At 37.4% G+C, this 21,286-nt stretch overlaps 1 protein-coding gene across 1 annotated transcript in view; it reads left to right on the top strand.

Moving 5' to 3' along the window:
* Positions 1-20,976, top strand: part of LOC308040036 (putative ATP-dependent RNA helicase DDX60) — a gene marked incomplete at its 3' end in the record, with an annotated part of 45,767 nt that extends 24,791 nt beyond the window's left edge. The window contains 13 exon segments of the mRNA XM_080343845.1: positions 1,626-1,784; positions 2,977-3,121; positions 4,705-4,861; positions 7,254-7,354; positions 8,621-8,821; positions 9,880-9,984; positions 11,365-11,503; positions 12,208-12,329; positions 14,197-14,344; positions 17,074-17,216; positions 18,222-18,373; positions 20,697-20,759; positions 20,874-20,976. Coding sequence (XP_080199971.1) covers positions 1,626-1,784; positions 2,977-3,121; positions 4,705-4,861; positions 7,254-7,354; positions 8,621-8,821; positions 9,880-9,984; positions 11,365-11,503; positions 12,208-12,329; positions 14,197-14,344; positions 17,074-17,216; positions 18,222-18,373; positions 20,697-20,759; positions 20,874-20,976 — 1,738 coding nt within the window.
* Positions 20,977-21,286: the final 310 nt, after the last annotated feature.

Raw genomic sequence — 21,286 nt, 5'->3', positions numbered from 1 at the left:
CTGAAAGAACTCTAGAAAGGAAGAAGCAAAAAGTGAATATACATATTGATGGTACATCTCAAGTTATTCTAGTTGCTGGTAAATTGTTTCTTTTTCTATTTTTCAGTGATGGTCTAGTTGTAAATTAATGTTATGGCTGATTTCAAGCTGAAACTGGCAGTTTTCAGAAGGACTCTTAGATATTTGTAATTCCATCAAATAAGGAATAATTTTAGGGCTGCTATATGAACTGCATCATCATTTTGGGGCACTCAATAGGAAGTTCCAAGGTGCTTCTCCTTAGGGCAGATGGATAATGCCTTCCTCTCATCTACCCTGCAATGATGAGTCCTTAGAAATTCTTGGTGACTTATGGTGCTTGCAAGGGACTGCGAGTAGAGTATGAATATTCTAGACAATTGATAAATGATCATGGTGAGACAAGAACACATCCCAGACTGGTGGATACAGAGAGAGAACCTAATGGTACCAAGCTGGGGGATGAGGTACAGAAATCTGTTATCTATGGGTCTTTTAAGGCAGAGGTGTAGTGTAACAGCACTTGGTAGACCTCTCTAGTGTCTTTCCAGTTAGGCAAAAGACAAGAGTCAGATAGAACCAAAAAAAAAAACCCAAATAAAATAGTGACTTGGAGTAACAGATTGACATTTATGCTTCATTGGTGCTGATAGACCTTATCTCCGTAAGCCATTAATGATGAGTGTGGTTGAAAAGCAGTCATCCCATATAGTGTTATGTTAGCATAGAATTAATGGACACTCCTAAGAGAACAGGTTTTGGAGTTGTAGAAGCCAAATTGCTATTGCAGCCCTTGGTGGTAGGGAAAATCCAGTACTTAAGAGTTTACTTTTCTATTCTTAGAGCCAAGAAGGAAAAGCATGGGTGGGCACCACTTTAGTACTCCTTATGGCTGCATAAACTCAATGATAGAGAGAAATTAGGTCATTCAGTCTGAGCTTCAGAGGGGGAGAAGAAAGTAAATGGCAAGTGACTGTTATTGAGCTTTGTCATCTGTGAACATGTGGAAAGCTTAAGTTAGGGAGAAGTCACCTGCTAGCCTTAAAATCTATATTTTGTGTTTCTGGATAAAAGGATAAAGTCCTTCAATTTTTGCTCCTGTTCATGGTGATTGCTATATTTGAATGACTAGTGAATATTCTAATGGACTAGGATGCAACCTCATCCCATGTGTTGCCAATACCTTGCATGGTGTTAGTTAAACTCAAAAAAAGAAAAAAAAAAAAAAGCTATGAGGAAAGCAGCTATGTAGAAGAACAAGAAAGACAGGCAGTGATTCTCAATGGGGTGTGGAAAAGAATTAAAATTACTTAAACTACAATTTACTTTATCTGTTTGTCCAAGTGTCCAGCTTAAGGAAAGGTAGAGATGAGCATACTTTCTATAGATGATTTATTGTTGGAATCATTTAACATTTTACCATTCGGTTTGAAAGGGAATGCAGACTATGATTTAGAGAAGTAATAGGGATATGCTTCTTATTATTAGATTCTGACTATTGTCAGATTATAAGGTTTAACTAATATTATTGTAACAGCACTACATATAAATAAAAGCTCTATTAGAGTTCACCTAACTGATGTATATTATATATTATGTACTTTAAGTTTTAATGTGGATTCAGTGGAAAATGCAGCCAAGAACGTATTCTTCAATTTGCTGAAAAGACAAAAAAGTGAACAAGACCCTGATACCGAGAGCAAAAAAGAGCGTTTAAGGGATGAACTCAAAAAAGTGAATAAAACACTAATAAAATTCAACCCTCGGTAAGTATTATAACCATATATTACTAAAAAGCTTACATATTAAGACAGAGCATAATTTTGTGATAACTCATTTCTGGGGAATGTACCTTGCAGCAGCACAGTCCTGCAGTTTGCAGTGTAGAAGTCCCTGCTCCTCTTTGTGCTCTAGCAACCCACACTGTAGGAGCAGCTGTGTGGCAGGTGTCAATCAGCTGTACCTAGTGCATAGCCACGCAGCAGCAAAGTGCCAGTGTTGCTGACATTGTGTAAGGTGCTGGCACTACGACATAAGAATCAAAGAGAGAGACCCAAGTATATGAGATAGGTCAATTTGGAATAATTCACCTCTGAGATACCAAGATATCAGAATGGCTCGTTCTCCAGACAGTAACTTTTGTCATGCATCCGTTAAAAACAGTGTAGCATCTGACCCTGGTGCTGGGTCAGCAACTGCGGGAGAGTATTTTCATAGTGTAGCCTCACCATGGCTGGTGACAGTGGTGGCACTCAGAAGTATGGGTTCACCTGACTGGTGAGATGTTCTCTGAATATTTATCAGCCTTTTGCTTGGATTGTGCTGTATTTGTTTCTCCCTTAACCTCGAATTTTCTTGATTTTTGTAATCATAGAGTACAGATTTTTATAAGACATTTGGCAGTGAAATGTGGCTATAGTTATCAGGATTGTCAGGAACATAAAGCGTCATGGTTTTGCCCCCCTAATCATGAACTTGAAAATCCAGTAGGAGTTTAGATACATATTTAAACATTGAAGTAGCTTGAAAATCTGCCTCTAAATAGTTCTCCTTCTCTCTTCTTCAAATCCTGTCCTAAATCCCTACAGCCCATGTCATCATTGGCAGTAAACCCATCACATTTCTCTTTCATGTTTAATACTTCTACTGTTCAATCTTGTTAGCTTACCAACTTGCTAAATGAAGTACTTTAGATTTGCTGTGTTAATCTTTGTTTTTGTATATCACCATAATTCCTCCTCTCTACTTCACCCAGAATTACTGTTTTGCATACAAGCCATGATAAAAGGAAGCTGTTAGCATTGCCAGTAACTTTACATTTACAGATCTACCCACATGTTTGAGCCTACAGTTTAAAATCGATTGAGTCTACATCTTTCAGTACTCAAAGAATATTTCAAAATTGAGATATTTGTGTTAATTACAGAAATAATATTTTTATTTGTATATTGTATACAGGGATACCAAAAAGATGAACTCCAGTAAAATTGAAAACATGCAACTTCTTTTGACAAAAAAAAAACAGCTAGAAAAAAGACTTAAAAAGCTAACTGCTATCCCTTCTGGGTGTACTTATGCTGATCCTAAAGCAGTGGATGAAGATGTAAGTAATTCACTGATAATTATAAAATTATTTTGGTTTTGTATGTCTAAAATGCACGAATTTGTGCATACATACATAAACCACATATAATGTGTGATGCAGTTGTAATTCATGACAGTATGCATAGATATCATGAAACGTTTAAATCTGATTCTGGGTATCAATCATAGATAATTTTTCCTTTAAGATGTACGGACAACTTTCACTCTGCCAAATAAAAAGGTGTTGACTTGTCCCTATGATAGGAGTCCTGAGATGTATACTACAGTTTGTTCATTTCTATGAACTATCAACTACACAGTTCTGTGACTTGTTGATTCATATCTCAGACTCCTATTTTTCTGACATAGTCATCAGCATAGGCTATATGGCACCTTTATGTGCTTATCAAAATATTTTTAAGCCCTTCGTATCTTGTAAAAATACTAAATAATAAATTATTTTAGGCTTTAAAATTTCTAGTCCCCATAAAGCAAAATTTTCCATGCTCTTCAATGTGTTTATGACCCCTTCAGGAAAGAAAAGGTGAGACATGCACTGAAAATCTGCAGATGTCCATCAGAAATAGTGATGTATATATTTGTACACAAATAATTAAGGAATAATTTATGAAAGAGATTTATATGATGTGGTTTCCAGCAGTACTGGGTTACTGGGCTTTGATTCAGGAGATCCCCTGTTGTCTGAATTTCTTGAAACGTGACTGTGGTTCATATAGCTGTCTCTTTATGACTAGGGCTTTTTTAATTAAAAAAAAAGTAATTGTGATATATAGCTCTTAATTCAGAGAAAAAAAAAGTGCTCAAAATTTTGATGAAGTGTCTTGATAATGCTTTCTGCTTATTGTGATACATCTTGAAAGAGAGGAAAACTCTCGGTATTGGGACCAAACTTGAAAAATCTCATGATTCTTTGGAATCCTGATGGCATTTTTGGACTGCTGTCAGCCAGCATGGAAGAAACATTATTTCCCACAGTTGTACATGGGTAAAGGCAGTGAAAAAGTAGCTTGAACTTTGGAACAGGTGGCACTTAGATGTAGAGTGAAGTTCAGAAAGTACTGAAAAAGCTTAATTCGGTGCTATTTCTGAGTTTGGAAAAGGGAAGTTTCTAACTGTGTAGTGAGATGAAATGGTGGTACCAAGCAAGGATGACAAACAAGAGCAAACATGTATCAGCTTCATGTAGCTACTTGGGAATTTGCTCTGTGATAGTGACACGCAGTCCATAGTCACAAGGCCATTCTTTGAGTACAAAAGTCATGAACATGCAGGCTTCCTATGTCTGGTTGCATCTAGCTGCATGGTATGACAGCTGGGACTGTTGTAATGGCATTTGTTGCAAAGGTGAAAAAACCTGATAGTATATAGAAATGTACCAAAGAGCTTGGATTTGTCATTATAATGAAGCTACTGTACTGTCTACTGATGGCACACATCCACTTATATACTTCAGGTTCACTGAAGATCATAAAAAGTTGTATTTCTTTGTAGTGCTTGGAATTTTGTCAGATAAGACTTCTTTTTTTTTCCATTAACAACACCTGGTTATGGTTAATACTTAGCATTTCTTTTTATTTGTAGACTTTAAGGAAGATTTTTGGTCGACTTAGGTTTGAGAGAAGAGGTTATTTACAGCAAACGATGGCACTGAGGGGCATTGGGTATCATCATGGATCTATGACTGCCAAAGGAAGACAAGTAGTGGAGATGCTTTTCAGGCTGGGATATATCAAGGTTGGTAAATCTGCATTTTGTTTTTTTTAGTGTTAGTTTTTCCATATATTTGATGTAAAAATATAGTGTACCTTTCACCAGGAGTAAAATATATTGCAGACTTTGTCATGCTCATTTTAAAATGCTAACAGGAAGGTTTCCAAACAAATAAACTAAGTGAACTGATAGATGTAGAACTTTATTTCTAACAAAGATTTTTCTGTCTTTCAGATTAGCAAATCATAGTATCATAGAATCATTTAGGTTGGAAAAGACCCTTAAGATCACCGACTCCAACCATAAACCTAATGCTACCAAGTCCACGACTAAACCATGTCCCTAAGCATTATGTCTGCATGTCTTTTAAACACCTTTAGGGTTTGTGACTCAACCACTTCCCTGGGCAGCCTGTTCCAATGCTTGACAGTTCTTTAAGTGGAGAAATTTTTCGTAATGTCCCATCTAAACCTCCCCTGGTGCAACTTGGGGCTGTTTCCTCTCATCCTAATGCTTGTTACTTGGGAGAAGAGACCACCACTCTCCATGCTACAACCTCCCTTCAGGTAGTAGTAGACAGCAATAAGGTCTCCCCTCAGTTTCCTTTTCTCCAGGCTAAACAGCTCCAGTTCCCTCAGCCGCCCCTCACAAGACTTGTGCTCCAGACATGTCACCAGCTTCGTTGCCCTTCTCTGAACTCTCTCCAGCACCTCAATGTCTTTCTTGTAGTGAGAGGCCCAAAACTGAACACAGGATTCAAGGTGCAGCTTCACCAGAGCCGAGTACAGGGGGACGATTACTTCCCTGGTCCTGCTGGCCACACTATTCCTGATACAAGCCAGGATGCTGTTGGCCTTTTTGGCCACCTGGGCACACTGTTGGCTCATGTTCAGCCAGCTGCCAACCAACACCCTCAGATCCCTTTCTGCCAGACAGCTTTCCAGCTACTGTTCCCTCAGCCTATGGCGCTGACTGCGGTTGTTGTGACACAAGTGCAAGACCCAGCACTTGGCCTTGTTAAATTTCATACAATCAGCCTCAGCCTATTGATCCAGCTGGTCCAGATCTCTCTGCAGAGCTTTCCTACCCTCCAGCAGATCAACACTCCCACCCAACTTGGTGTCATCTGCAAATTTACTAAGGGTGCACTCAATCCCCTCATCCAGATCATTGATAAAGAGATTAAAGAGACCTGACCCCAATACTGATCCCTGGGGAGCACCATTCGTGACCAGCCGCCAACTGGATTTGACTCCATTCACCCCAAGTCTTTGGGCCTGGCCATCCAGACAGTGTTTTAGCCAGCAAAGAGCGCACCCATCCAAGGCACGAGCAGCCAGTTTCTCCAGGAGAATGCTGTGGGAAACAGTGTCAAAGGCTTCACTAAATTCTAGGTAGACAACATCCACGGCCTTTATCTCATCCACTAAGCAGGTTACCTTGTCAGAGAAAGACATCAGGTTAGTCAAGCAGGACCTAACTTTCGTAAACCCATGTTGACTGGGCCTGGATGCTTGGTTGTTCTGTATGTGCCACGTCATGGCACTCAGGATGATCTGTCCATTGCCTTCTCTGGCACTGAGGTCAGACTGACAGGCCCGTAGCTCACTGAATCCTCCTTCTGACCCTTCCTGTAGATGAGCGTCACATTTTCTAACCTGCAGTCAACTGAAACCTCACTGGTCAGCCAGAGTTGCTGATAAAATGATGGAAAGTGAGCACCTCCGCTAGCTCCCTCAGTACCCTTGGGTGGATCCCATCTAGCCACATAGGCTTGTGTGTGTCTGAGTGGTGTAGCAGGTCATTAACCATTTTTTCTTGGATTACTGGGGCTTCATTCTGCTCCCCATCCCTGTCTTCCAGCTCAGGGGACTGTGTACTCCAAGAACAACTGGTCTTGCTATTAAAGACTGAGGCAAATAAGGCATTTAGTACCTCAGCCTTTTCCTCTGTCACTATGTTTTCCTCCCACATCCGATAAAGGATGGAGATTCTCCTTAGCCCTCATTTTGTTGCTCGTGTATTTATTGAATTTTTTTTTTATTGTTTTTTTACTGCAGGAGCCAGCTGAAAATGTTTTATAGTTAAACAAACCCTACAGGATTATGATATTTTGTAATGTCTTCACAGAATATTTCAATTTGTCTTCAATTTCAATATTGTTTCAATTTGTGTCCCATAAAAGATGCACTATAAACTTGCATGATACAAAAGTTCAATATGCATATGTAATAGCTATATGACCAACATGGAAATTACTCTAAGTTCATAGCTCTGTTAAATTCATCAGATTAAAGTTTAGCTATAGGAAGAATGATAGTAAAATTTCTGTTATTTATGTTGGGTATTACAGGTATTCTTTTTAAATTGGATATTGCCATTTCTAATAGTTATACTCATGTTTGATATTTTACAGGTAGTCACAGCTACTTCAACACTTGCTCTGGGAATCAACATGCCATGCAGATCTGTTGTCTTTGCTGAAGATTCGGTCTTTTTAGATGCCCTAAATTACAGACAGGTATGGAAATAGAACGCCTACTTTTTATTACAAGAACAGTACACATGTAGCTGTCATGACACACAAATTCAGAAAAATGTCTTTTCATTTTCCCATACTTCTGGGTATGTTCTGGCTTTTGGCTGTTCTTTTTGGTGATGATAGTAGTTTTAGCTAAGGTGATTTTACTAATTTTTTGGAACTGCCAGCCCACAAATTATGTTTGTAGTCAAAAGACCTGTTTCAGCAATGAAAATATTACATTTGCTCAGTGAATTAAAGGCACAGATTCTGCTTTCAGTTACGGGAACTGGAAAGACAAAAACTGTTTTGTTCTAGCCATGGTTTTACAAATGTGTGAAAAATATGCTGTAAGAACATACAGTGGGAATGTAATGAGGAAAAGAAAGATTGCTGACTGGATTAATTAGAGTCATTTGAATTCTTTCCATCTTGGCACTCCACACAATGCAACACAGCAATGTGTAGATGAGGTTGCCAATGCAATAAAGTAGAATGTCTCTAGTCATGGCACAAATTACTGGGTGGGCTGAGAGACCTATGCATTAGTCCCCATTTCCTGCTTTTGTACTACTTTTCAAAACTGCATTTTCACGAAGCACTGCCAGTTTGCCTCTGGTTTAGGAAGCCATAAAGGCCAGATAGAGCTGATGGCATCACCTGGCAGGTAGGTCTCGGAGTCAGGGTGTGAGTGGATCTGTGCAGTAGCATCTCCCTTCTGCTGCACATAAATGACGTGACTCCAGCTGTCACATCATCTGCTACAAGGGGCAAGTCCCCACAAGGGACCTGACCAAGAGCAGGCGATCCAAGCAAGGGAATACACCTTTAGGCAGCTTCTCTCTGCTTTGTATTCTCTGCTCTTTATTCATACTGAGACTACCTCTGCCCCAAATCTACCCAGAAATTATTCAGACCTAAATGTAATTTGAAAACAAAGCTGGTGTATAGGTATAAATTACGTTAAAACTTACCTTGAAGAAATAGAAATGTTAAAAAGACGTGAGAGAACGTATCCTGGCCAGTGTTTAGGTCTTCTATCAAATTTTGAAGTTCATATTTAAAAAAGTAAATAAAATGACCACAATTGTAAACCAGCTATATTTGAGGTACAACATATTTTGCACACATTATTTTAATAGTTGTGCATAAATGCTTTATTAAAACTGTATAGATAGTATCAATAAATACAACTTATGTATATTTTATTTTAAAATTAATAATTTATTATTTTAATAATATAGGTATTGTATATCTTATTCTTAGATGACAGGACGTGCTGGAAGACGAGGACAAGATATGATTGGAAATGTGTTCTTCTACGATATCCCACTGCCCAAAGTTGAAAGACTTATCAAATCCAATGTACCTCAGTTGAAAGGACAGTTTCCTCTGACTCTTTCCTTAATATTGAGACTCATGCTGTTGACCTCAAAGGCTGATGACAAAGCAGATGCCAAAGCAAAGGTTTAATATTTTTTTCTTAATAGCAATTTAATTAAATTATGTTTCCTTAGCATGAGCAGGAAGTTATGCAATTCTGAAGTAAGCAGTCTGGCTGCAAATGAAATTGCATGCTTTGCTATAATGCTTCTAGTACATGTGCCATCTTCTCCTAAATATTGCATTTCCATGCATTTATTCTTTGCAATAAATATTATCATCAGAAAGAATTATACTGTCAGGAAGGTATTTTTACTGACTCTTGTTCTGTGCAATATTTGCATTAACTTAGAGAATCAGTCTTCCAGTACTTAAAATGTCAGGTTTATTTCAGAAAAGATGTGAACATACATTTCCATAGGGAAGAGGGGAGCGAGGAAAAGCTATCTCAACTGAAATAGTGTATAAATTCTATGTATTACTCACATATTTAAATCTGCACACTAACTCTATGGAATAAAAGAATTCTTATTCTTGCATTTATTATAGTGATTTAAGTAAAGAAGTCATGATGATGATTACAAATTGTTCAGAGATATATTCTTGCAATTATTAAGGAATTCTTACCTCCAGATGATCTGGTTTTTATATCCACTTCAGCATATGAATGTTTATTTTCAAGGACTCACTGAATGAATTCAGACATAAATCTTCTTAGGATAACAAAGTAAATTGCTAAACTTCTATGTTAAATATTAAAATGGTACTAAACTCTAAGGAGTACTTTCAAAGCTTACTGGTTTTTGTTTAATAATATTTAGATCCTTGCCTTTTAGATCTCTATATGAATTTCATTTAATTAACTTTACAAACCTCAGCATAAATTTAGAAAATGCACACACATCTGGCAGAGAATGGACTTTTTCACAAGCACTTCCAGGAGTTAGGTGTTCAATTTAAATAAAAATACAACATAAGCCCCACTCAGCGCTTTTACCCTGAAAACCAATTGATGAAACAAAGCAAAAATCTGGATGTTGAATTTCTTTCCTTGTTACAATACCAACATTTCCTTGAATTTCTAGTTTTTTCCTTTTTTTTTTTTTTTAATTTTATTTTTTTTTTCCTGTTTGTTTGACCAGGCATTGTCAGTGTTGAAGCATTCGCTGATGTCATTCAGAAAAGAAAGATATGCTGAAATATTAAAAATCTATTTTATGTTTTCCTTGCAATTTCTTATCAAAGAGGTAAGTTTTAACTCGTCCTCATAAAGGGTAGTTCTCACTTGTTTGTGTTAGTATGTGTTCATTTAAAGAACCATTTATTTTATATTTCATAACAACAGGCTATTTCTTTCTGTTGGAAATAAATTTAAAGAAACAGATAGAGTGCTCTAAGATTGAGGTTAATTCTGAGCTATTTATGGAATAAATTCAATAGGGAATGGTCTATATGTTATGGTCTATTTGATTACAAAATTATTAGGAAAGTAAAAGTTGTGCATTTATATTGTATCTGAAGATGCATGCATATGAAATGATGGGGTTTAACACATACTAAGGATGGCATTATTTCCAAAATGCTGGGAGAAGTTTTCTCTCTAACAAAAATTTGGGAAGAAGGTCTTGGAGAAGACTGAAAATTAGTGGTGTATCTCTCCATAGTAACAGTTTCAATTGGATGGATACTATTTTGGAAAACTTTTATGCAGTACTCCATTTTGGCTTACAGCCCAGAACTACAGGCAGTAAGAGGCACCAATAATACGAGTACATTGACAAATCATCTGTGCCCAGGTTTCCCAGTCCTGCTCCCAGTAGGAATGTAATGTATGTTTCTGCCTCCTGTACTGGTTGTCCCTTCTATGTGAGACCAGGAGTCTGATACCCCCATTGAAGAGAAGAACTTTGTCAGCATACAAGACAGTTCAGTAACATTTCTGAAAAGTTACAGTTAGCATAAGAATGGGACAAAACCTGATCTACATACCTAGCATCCTGTTTCCAATAATTTTTCCAGGAAATTGTATTTTTAAAAAAAGGCAGGGGCAACCATATAATAATGATTATCATCTGGATACTCCCTACTTTCATACAGGGCATGATGCAGAGTGATCACCAACAGAAGAGTTGTCCTCGAATTTGTAGCCTTTGATGGAGTTTCATTCAATGAGTCTGTCCTGTTGTTTTGTTGAAACTATATAAGCTTCTAGCACCCAAATATCTTGCAGCAACATATTTGACAGATCAATGGTTGCTGTGCTGTTATCCCATCAAACATTTGGGCTAATTTTTTTTTCTTTTTTTAAATGAAAGTTACGTCAAATCTTACTTTGGTGACTGAATGCACTTTTCACTTTCAACATGATCTAAATTGGTGCTAACACTATGAAGTCAAGATCTATGCTTTGTACAGGGAGATGACTATCTCCCATGGAAATACTCAAATAGTTGGTGACTTGTTTTTCAGTAAGGACAAATTTTTGCCTTTCAGTGGAAACTGAATGGCCTTAATAGGTACCTATACATTAGGTTGAATGACTGTTCTGAATGCCACCATTTTATATTTCCATGATATTCAAGTTCATCTTTCATAACTAAGCTTAATTTGCTTTTTGAATTAAATAGGGCTACTTGGATCAAAAAGGTAACCCCATAGGATTTGCTGGACTTGTGACGCACTTGTACTATCATGAACCCTCAAATTTTGTTTTAGTGAGCTTTCTTGTGAAAGGTTTATTCCACAAATTGTGCCGGCCAATTAAAGGTAAATAATCCTCCCTGCGTCTTAATTGCAGTCTATGGTGCAGTCTATCCCAATTGTTCTGAAATCTTCTGGGTGCCTTCTTGCTGCTGTCACCTTTTGCTTGCCTGGTCTTCATCCTCATATACTTGGCCTCTGCCTTTGCACACTCTGCATATGCTTATACTTCTGTCTGAGAAAGCCAAGGCACACTTATGCTGCTATCGTGAACATAAATTTAGTGCTTGTGAAATATTCTGATGAGGTAGAAGAGAAAGCTATACACAGCAAAATTAATAATTCTGACTCCAGAGCAAGATTTAAATGCCAGCTAGCAAATAAGATGCATGATTACTCTGAATAACAAATTAAAAAACTGAAGTACTACTAATATCTCAGGACATAAGTAACATCCATTGTGTGCACTGAGATATGCTGCAGTATGTGAACATATAAGAATAGAGTATTAATTTGTATGTATTAGTTGCTTGATTATCTACCAGAGTTTTTTGTATGTAATCAGTTGATCTTTATCCAACATAGTTTTGCATAACCCCTGTCATGACAAGGGCAGCTGGGAAGGAAACTCTTGAATAGTTGTTCATTTTAAGAAAAAAAAAAAAAAAAAATATATATAGATATAGATATATAGATATAGATATAGATATAGATATAGATATATATTTTAACTTTCACATTTAACCCAAGTAATTTCTTTTTTGAAGTAGGCTCAACTGTTTTTTCAGAAGATGTCCTGGAAAAGCTAGTGCTCATTCTCGCAAACCTATTTGGGAGAAAATATCTTCCAGCCTGCTCAACGAAATATAAACACAGATTTTTCCAGTCAAAGGTAGAGAAAACCCTGGTCTTTACTGTGACTTAGGTTGTGTATCCCTTCTGTGAACTTGTTTCCTTTTGTCAGTTAGACTGGTATCATCATGTGTGTACAGTAGTCTGGCGGGCCAGCAGGTACCTGCCCACCCAGTCACTCTCTTACTCCTCCACCTCAACAGGATGGGAGAGAAAATAGGATGGAAATGCTTGTGGGTCAAGACAAAAACAGGGAGATCGCTAACCAGTTAGGATCATGGGCAAAACAGCCCCAACTTGCAGAAAATTAAATTCGTTTGTTGCTAATTAATATAGATTTTGGTGGTGAGAAACAAAAAAATTTAAATTTTGACATGATCTTCCCTCCTCTGCCTTCTCCAGGCTCAACTTTATTCCTTCATTCCTGACTCCTTTACCTCCCTTCCATCCCAGGCAGTGCAGTTGTTGAGGTCGATTCATAACAGCTCACCTGCTGCTCCTTCCTCCTCACACATCAGCCCTGCTCTGGTGAGAGTTCCCTCCATGGGCTGCAGTCCTTCAGGATAAACCTGCTCCTTTGTGGGCTCTTCATGGGCTGCAGCTTCCTCAGGAAACATCCAGCTGCCTTGGTGTGGAGTCCTTCACAGGCTGCAGTGTGGACATCTGCTCCGGCATGGCCATTTTCACTCAGGGGGCTACAGCGAGATCTCTCACTGTGGTCTCTTCTACAGGCTACAGGGAAATCTCTTCATCACCTGGAGCACCTCTTCCCCCTTGTCCTCTGATCTTGGTGTTAGTGCTGCTGCATCTCACTCTGCGTGTGTGACACTTTTGTCCTTCCTTAAACCAGTTTTCACAGAGGTGCTGCACCGGTGTGTGATGGGCTCAGCTTTGGCTTGTGATGGGGCCCTTGGAGCTGGCTGTGTCTGTCATGGGGCAGTCCATGGCCTCTTCTCCCAGCAGCCATCCCTGACCCACGCACCCTCCTCCCTCCCTGTCCCCTGCAAGCCCCTTGCCACCTACACACAAGTAGCTAGAATAATGAACAAGTAGTTACTGGATTAAAATCAGAAAGCTGTGATTTAACCACAGAAGCAGCAGTTGACTGTCCAGTTAAATGAAAAGTACCAGATCATTCAAGTATGTTTTAGTGATGACAGATGATTATACAGTTACGCAAAATGTAAAAGTATAAATGACACAGCATTTCTTTATACAATACAACTCAAATTTACATTAGTTAGGCACAAAGTTAACCCACCATGGGTGCAGGAAGTGAAACATTTGTAACATGCTCCTGTTGGCTATTCTGTGCAAAGTCTTAGAATTTTGGAGGACATAGCTATGGCTGGAACAGCAAAGAAAACTTCTAGATGCAGATGCTTATGTGGTCAGTTTTCAGCAAGCATTCCAAGAGGAAAAAATGTTACTTATTTCCAAAAAGTGGCTAGTCATGTAGGAGGGATTACGGGACTGCTGTGGCTGATGGCAGCAAAGCATCAGTCTGTCATGTAGGTAGGAAACCTGTTGAACACCAGGATCTGCAAAACAAGATCTGGGAAAAGCAGCCCTTCAAAAGTCCCTCTTTAGCTAGCTGAAACACCTTCAATAGACCTGTTTGCCAGGTACTCTGTGAGTAAAAATCTAGGAATTTCATACTTATTATCTTTTACGCCCTTTTCTGCATGAAATTCATCTTCATCTTCCACATCTATTAATTCTAGATGGTCAGGCAGTCTGACAAGTTGGGTAAAGTTTGGAGCTGTACTCTCTCCTTCTTTCTACTAATACATTGTATGTGTACTAATACATTTTGTGTGTACTAATACTTTACTTACACACCAATGAAGAACTGACACCTTTAGAAAAATTACCTGAATTAAGCAATAAACTGCATGTTATTTCAGGTCTTTTTAGAAGATCTGCCAGAAGAGTTTGCAGATGCTGTAAATGAGTACAACACCAAAGTAGAGGAAAATTTTGCTCATTTTCTTCTGACAGCTGCCAGGCTGGCAAATATGGAACAAGAATACAGACTTCCACTGTCAAAGACAGGTAGGAAGTGAAAAATTAATGCATAATCATAATTTGTGAAATTGATTTTATTAGGAAAGTTAGGTTAATTCTTATGTCTAAAGAAAAAAATGGTGAGTTCAGACATAATAGAGAGATACAATTTCTATTTCACTTCTGTTTTACAAGAATTATAGTTTATATTGTATATGGTAGAACTTTTGTACAGGAAAAAGATCATTTTAGTTACTATTCATGTTTGTAGAGGAAATAAAAATAAATTGATTTTTTATAATAGGAAAAGTATATTAAATGTAATTATTGAATAAAAACCTTTCTTTCTAATCTTCAATGCATTTGCAGATCCTCAAATGCTTACGGTACTTGAATTGCTTTCTGAGTCTTACAAAGATTAGATTTTCAACATCTGAACAGCCTGAAGATTGAAGTAAAAGTTAAAGAACATTGTACCATTTGTTAAATCAACTAAGTTACTTATGCCACTAAGTGATGTCCAATAACCAACACAGTATGGAAAGGCATGACTATAAAATTACTAGGCAATATGGATTGCCCTTGAATGAAAAGTATTTAACAAAATCTCATGTTACTTCCTGGAGAAATATAAAAGCAATGTAATATACCACTGATGCATTGCCTTGCTCCTCTAAAAATAACATGCCTTCAAAAATACTCTTTTTGCAGTAAGGACGAACTTTAATTATAGCAGATAACTGTATTTATTCATCCTTATCTCCTACATTGGTACAGCAGTGTGTTTTTTTTGGTTGGTTGGTTGGTTTTTTTTGTCTCTGCTGTGTACAAATGAAAAAAAAAAAAAAAAAAGCCCAAATCACCTCCCAAGCTACTTTATCTTACCATCTACTTTGAGTTTCAAGTATGGGGATACCTGGATCTTAGAAAATTTTGTATAAAGTGAATGTCAATTTAATACAAAGGTGAGGAACTGGAGGAGACTCAGAGAGCTGGGTCTGTTCAGCCTGGAGAAGAGAAGGCTAAGAAAGGATCTCATCAATATTTATAAATATCTCAAGGATGGATGTCAAGAGGATGAGACCAGACTCCTTTCAGTGGTGCCCAATGATAGGATGCGGGGCAATGGGCACAGACTGAAACACTGGAAGTTCCATTTAAACATGAGGAGAAACTACTTCTCAATGAGGGTGCCAAAGCACTGGAACAGACTGCCCAGACAGGTTGTGGAGTTTCCTTCTCTGGAGGCATTCAAGACACACCTGGACACAATCCTATGTGACCTGCTCTGGGTGAACCTGCTTTAGCAGGTGGGTTGAACTGGAGGATCTCCAGAGGTCCCTTCCAAGCCCAACCATTCTGTGATTCTGTGATAAACAGATAAGATGAATGCAAAACAAGATTGAATGCTAAGTATGGCTTGAGACAGTAAATAGCAGTTTTCTGTTTCCAGTAGCAACACCATAGTGAAATCCTATTTTTCATATTCAGTTTAACATTGCTTATTTTAGCAATGGAGGGACCCCACATCTTAATATGTTACCTGAAAAGCTTAGGAAATTAAGAACTGTAAATCACAGAATGAAGGAATTCTAAATTTGAAGAGCAAAGTACAGGCTGCCTTTCATTTTCAAGATATATATTCTTATATATATATATTAGTGTTACTAATGCTACTTTTACCCAGGATATGAACGGTGGAAATTGAACTTCCTATTCTATTTGAATGGCAAAGTTTCTTGTTTAAAGGTGAGGTGCAATATGGTTGCATTCTTCTCATTTTGCTGAAGCTGTTTCACTTTGAAAGAAACATTTTCCATTAGATTTACAGAAAAAGAGATTAAAGATCAAACCATGTCCAGTTCAAGAGGTGGTAGACACTTTTGTACTTACATAACTTGCAGTGAGACTGCAAAAAAATAATGTGTCAAACTGCTGAGATTTTTTTCATGAATGCCCTTAACAGTGTAATTACAGCATACTTACCATAACACAAAGCAGAAAAGGTTGCAGTGTAAGAATTGAAAATTTCATTGATAATTTGGAAATAAATACTAAGTTTCTACTTAGAAAAGGAAAATCAAAAGTATAAATATATTTAGAAATAACTAGACCCTTGTTCTACAGGAAGTGATTGAAGTTTCAGGCAGACCATACACCTACTGAAATGCTGTGCTGGTGTCAAAACAGTAATTCATACTGGGCTGCATAAAGCAAAGCACTTGTTTGTGACAACCTTCACATACTTAAGCCCTAACATGGCCTCAGGTAGAATATTAATTCTTTAGAGTTCCATGTTTCAAGAAAAACGTTGGCTCAGAGCCCAGAGTATCTCAATCAAAATTACTAGATGTTTAGCTATTAAGACCTGTGAACATAGGTGGAAAAAACCCTGTTTTTCTTCAGTATAGGACAGGATAAAAGATTAAGGTAAAGTAAGCCTTCCGATGGTAATGTTCCCATTCATTTTTGGGAAAACTTAATGCTGTCAGCAATTCTGGCTTCAGATGAGTCAAGCAGAAAGGCTGAAGTTGTGATGGGAGTATTGAGACATCATTATTCTCACCACTAGAAAGTTCTTTCTTATGTACTATAATCAATTGCATAGGTTTTCTTATGAACAAAATAAACATATCAAGAAGGATTTAAGTTTAGAAGCTGAACTCCATTTCCTATCATTATCTAGTGAACTGAAAATTTCTTGCTTTTACAATAGATTGCTGAAAGGGAGCTTGTGTCTGCATAGCTTATGTTGTTGTTTGAAACTTTTTTCCCAGATTTTACATCTAAGGATTGGCACGGCTCTGAGCTGGCATCTTATTTGATGGACACCACCAAAAGCATATCTGCCATCTCACCTTTCGCATGCTTATCTGGAGTGGTTGATAACGATCTATTTCATGGGGAGATTATTGATAAAGTAAGTTATATTTTCATTGTGGGCAAAGTTTTATTACAGTTCAAGCAAATATTTAATTACAGTCCAATAAAATTCATTTTTATCACAATCTTCTTGCCTCTCTGTAATATGATGGCACTACGCTCAAGTGTCACTCTTCAGGAGAAACAATTTGAAAGGCCTCAAAAAAAAAATCAACACTGAATAGTACCACATTAGCACAGTGCAAGAAACGCAGAACAGATGGATGTAGGAAAAAAGAAATCTGTAAATAGTTTGCTTTCTTGAAATGCCTCTGTCCATTTCAACTCCGAGACAAGTAAAATACTCTAAAATTTCAGACTCAAACTGTATCCCCAGTTTTTCTCCACATCAGGAGTTTATCATTTTTTAAAGTCAAACACACAGTATTGTCAAGAATCCTAGTGAAATAATGCATTATTGCATTGATCATTTGCTTCTCAACTAGGATTTCAGTGTATCATGTTAGCATATGAATTATTAATAGCTTAATTGTAATACACATCAACATGTTTGCTGTCAGCTTGCATTTTCCTGTGGTCTTCTACATGCTTTGGGCTTTGGCGCATGAGGGAATTATTGCATGACTCATAGCTCCGGAATAGAAAAAATTAAATTCCTAAAACTAGCGATTTGAAATTTACCTTCACCCTTAAAATGTTCCATGCTCGAGGCTGTCTAATACTTTTGAAGCATGAGTGAGTCTGAATACGTGATCTCTGCATGTGGAAAAATCCTCATCTAAACTCAAGAGAAACCCAGTGTCCTAGTCAAACTTTACTCAGAATGTCCCAGAGCTTCACTGTTCATGTAAGTCACTACTAACTAATTGTCTCCTGTGCCGAGACCCTAAATGTACTTGTGCAGATTTTTGGAGTGGTCCAGAATTAGAAGTGTGGAATTTACCAGCTGTGGGTCTACAGGTATAGGTTTGACAAAACAATGCATATAAACATAACCACACCAGCTATTCAGCAGGTTTGTTTTTTTTTTCTTTTTCCTTAGGCTGTCTTACATTCCCTTGGAATTAATGTCACAAATTGCCCGCTGTTTTATTTGGAAAAGTACGATAAACATGGAAGAAGGATGCCACTCAATGCTTATGCATTGGATTTTTTTAAGCATGGTTCCTTGGTTGCACTGACTACTGACAACTGGTATGTACTACCATCTTAAATATGGTTAAACAGCAACACTGTTTACAATATGGTACATAAGTACATCTGTTTTTAAAGCCTTCACCCTCCAGAGCTTAGGGATGCAATAGCTGTTAAATATGATTAGTTTAGTTGAATGCTTTAATGAGAATAAAACATATCCTACATTAAAGTCCAATGGCAATGGCTGTAAAGCAGTAGCTGGGTATTTAAAACAGTACCATAAATTGGACTTCAGTGACACGGGTTATTTTGACTGAACAGTGGCATGATCTCAAACTCTCTCTCATTGCTTGCTGCATCCAAAACATAAACTCTTTCATGCAGCAGGAAGACTGTCATCATAGAAACCTGACTTTCACAGTAGCAAAGCAAAATTTGTCAGTAATTCAGTATTTGTATCAGTATTGCTTCAATACATCCCTTTTCCTAATATTTTCTAAGCATTTAGCAACTTGTCCTAATAATTCAATGATACTGTCATCTGTCTTTAAATGAAAGAATAAACAGCCACCCACCAAAAGCTCTGTGCCTAAGCTAGTTGAAAACTGCCGTATCTCATATTTTCATGTTTAAGCCTGTGGTACATGTGACCTTCCTCTGCTCTTTCCTCCTGCATCACATATGCTCTAACTTTTCCAAAACTCGAGTTTTAATCTTTACTTTTATAGGCAGATATGCCAGGGGAGGTTTAGGTTGGACATTAGGAACAAGTTCTTCCCCCAGAGGGTGGTGAAGCACTGGAACAGGCTCCCCAGGGAGGTGTCACGGCCCCAAGCCTGACAGTGTTCAAGAAGAGACTCGACAACGCCCTCACATGGTGTGAACTGTGGGGTTGTCATATGCAGGGACAGGAGTTGGACTCGATGATCCTTGTGGGTCCCTTCCAACTCAGGACTTTCTATGATTATGAATTCCTCCTTTAATCTGTTCCTTTATTATTTGACCAAGTTTTTGACATCTCTCCATACTATATCACTATCTTCTAGACTCCTGCATTAGACTTCCTCATTTTGGTCCTTTTCATTGTGGAAAAACCTTGATTAAATTAAAAACAAACAAACAAAAGTCCCCCAAACCTTCTAAAGAGCCTATCCAGCTATTACACTTGATAAAGCTCCAAACAAATAATTTTTGAGACACTTTCATCTTCCTAATTAAGCAACTCATAAACTGTATCAGCCTTATCTTTCTTCATGTCAGAAGCTAAATTTGAGATTTTATTTTTCTCTTACCATTTATAGCCCTGTTGTCCTCTTCAATCTTTTAGAGATGCTCCTGCTAAATGTGATGTCGTTTTCATCACTATCACTTTCACCTTTGAATCTCACCAGCCTTCTGTAACCCTGTTCATTAAATCCATCTCTTTATAAATAAACTTCCAGCTTGCAGTCCTTAATGAAGCCATTCACGTCTCATTTACTCCCAGCCTCAGCCAAAGAAAGCTCAACCACAAACTCCCTCTCCCAACTACTCTATATCAAGCGTCTTTATTTTGCCAGTAACTTTTATTTATAAGAAAATACCACCTCACTCTGCTTCCTGAGGGTACTGTTAGCAGCAAATAATATTATCTGCTTTTTTGTAAGCTCTTCAAAGAACAAGTAGAATACACACTCCATGCGTTACTGTAGTTACAACAGCAGTTTGGCACTCACGGTACATTACCAAGAGATGCAGATATAGTAATACTGATCACAGAATCACATTCTTTGATTCTGTCAAGCTGATCTAATTGCAAATGTCCCTGTTCATGGCAGTGGGGTTGGACTAGATAATCTCTAAAGGTCCCTTCCAACCCAAACCATTCTATAATTCTATTGTTTTCAACACAATACTGATGGTTTTTTTTTTTTTTAAATGTGGTATTCTTAATTACTAGGAACTGAGTTTATTAAGTTCTTTTCAGTAATCAGTGGTCTTTTTTGAAAAATATAGGGTCTTCATCATCTGCACAAAGCTTACACTATCTCCCGCTCAATTTAGCCAGCGGATTCATCTGAAGAACAGCTTTCCAGTTTAGCTTGTGACAGGTTATTCAAACAGATCAAACCATGTTCCAATATAATATTAATAAATTAAATTATCTTTACAAATATTACTCATGAGTCTTTTATATGTTTGGTGTAATTACAGAAGCGTGTCTTAATATATTATTTTAAGCTTATAACTACTCGACAGGAATCCTAATGAATTAGTACATTAGTTTTTGAGGCCATGGAATATGCTCTCTGCATCCTTACCCAGCCTACATGGCAGGGTTTATTAAAAGTGAAGCACTATGTTACAGTGCATACCCATTTCCATTTTTTTCTTTCTTTAGGTTAAATGAAGGAGATGCTTACTACCTACTCAAGGATTTTTCACTCCTCATTAGATCTATTGGGTATGATATACTTTCCTTTTTAATATATAATATATATTTCATATTTAAAGCAACTTAAAATGAAACAATACTTTATTATTTTTTTCTTTTCTTTTTTAAACAACAAAACAACAGAATGTCACTGAGTGAACTGTGTGATGATCCAAACGATCATGTTCTACTGGCATTTCAACAACTGGGTAAAATCTACCAAGAGAAACTGAACTCTGCTACCTGAAGAAAAAAGAAAAACAAACAAAAAGGCAGCAGTACATGATACACTTACCACACATATCATCTGCCTTTTAAGTAAGGAAGTGACTAGGCCTGAGTTATCTAATATGTTTCCTAATAAAGCTGTAGTAACATCCAATATCAGGAACACAAAGTTTACTTTAGAAAATCAACCTTCACACATTGACATTTTGGCAGCTCCAATGCCAACTCAATAATCATTTCTAATAGATTACGAACTAGGTAATCGTGCTTGTCTTTCAATTGCACTTTTTTTTCCAGATAGTGATAAATACATTAAGGCAGTTCAGAAA

Source organism: Nesoenas mayeri (genome assembly GCF_963082525.1).
Source record: "Nesoenas mayeri genome assembly, chromosome: 4".
Classification (NCBI taxonomy): Eukaryota; Metazoa; Chordata; class Aves; order Columbiformes; family Columbidae; genus Nesoenas; species Nesoenas mayeri.
The sequence above is the reverse complement of the archived record's forward strand: the minus strand, read 5'-3'. Positions and strand labels throughout refer to the sequence as shown.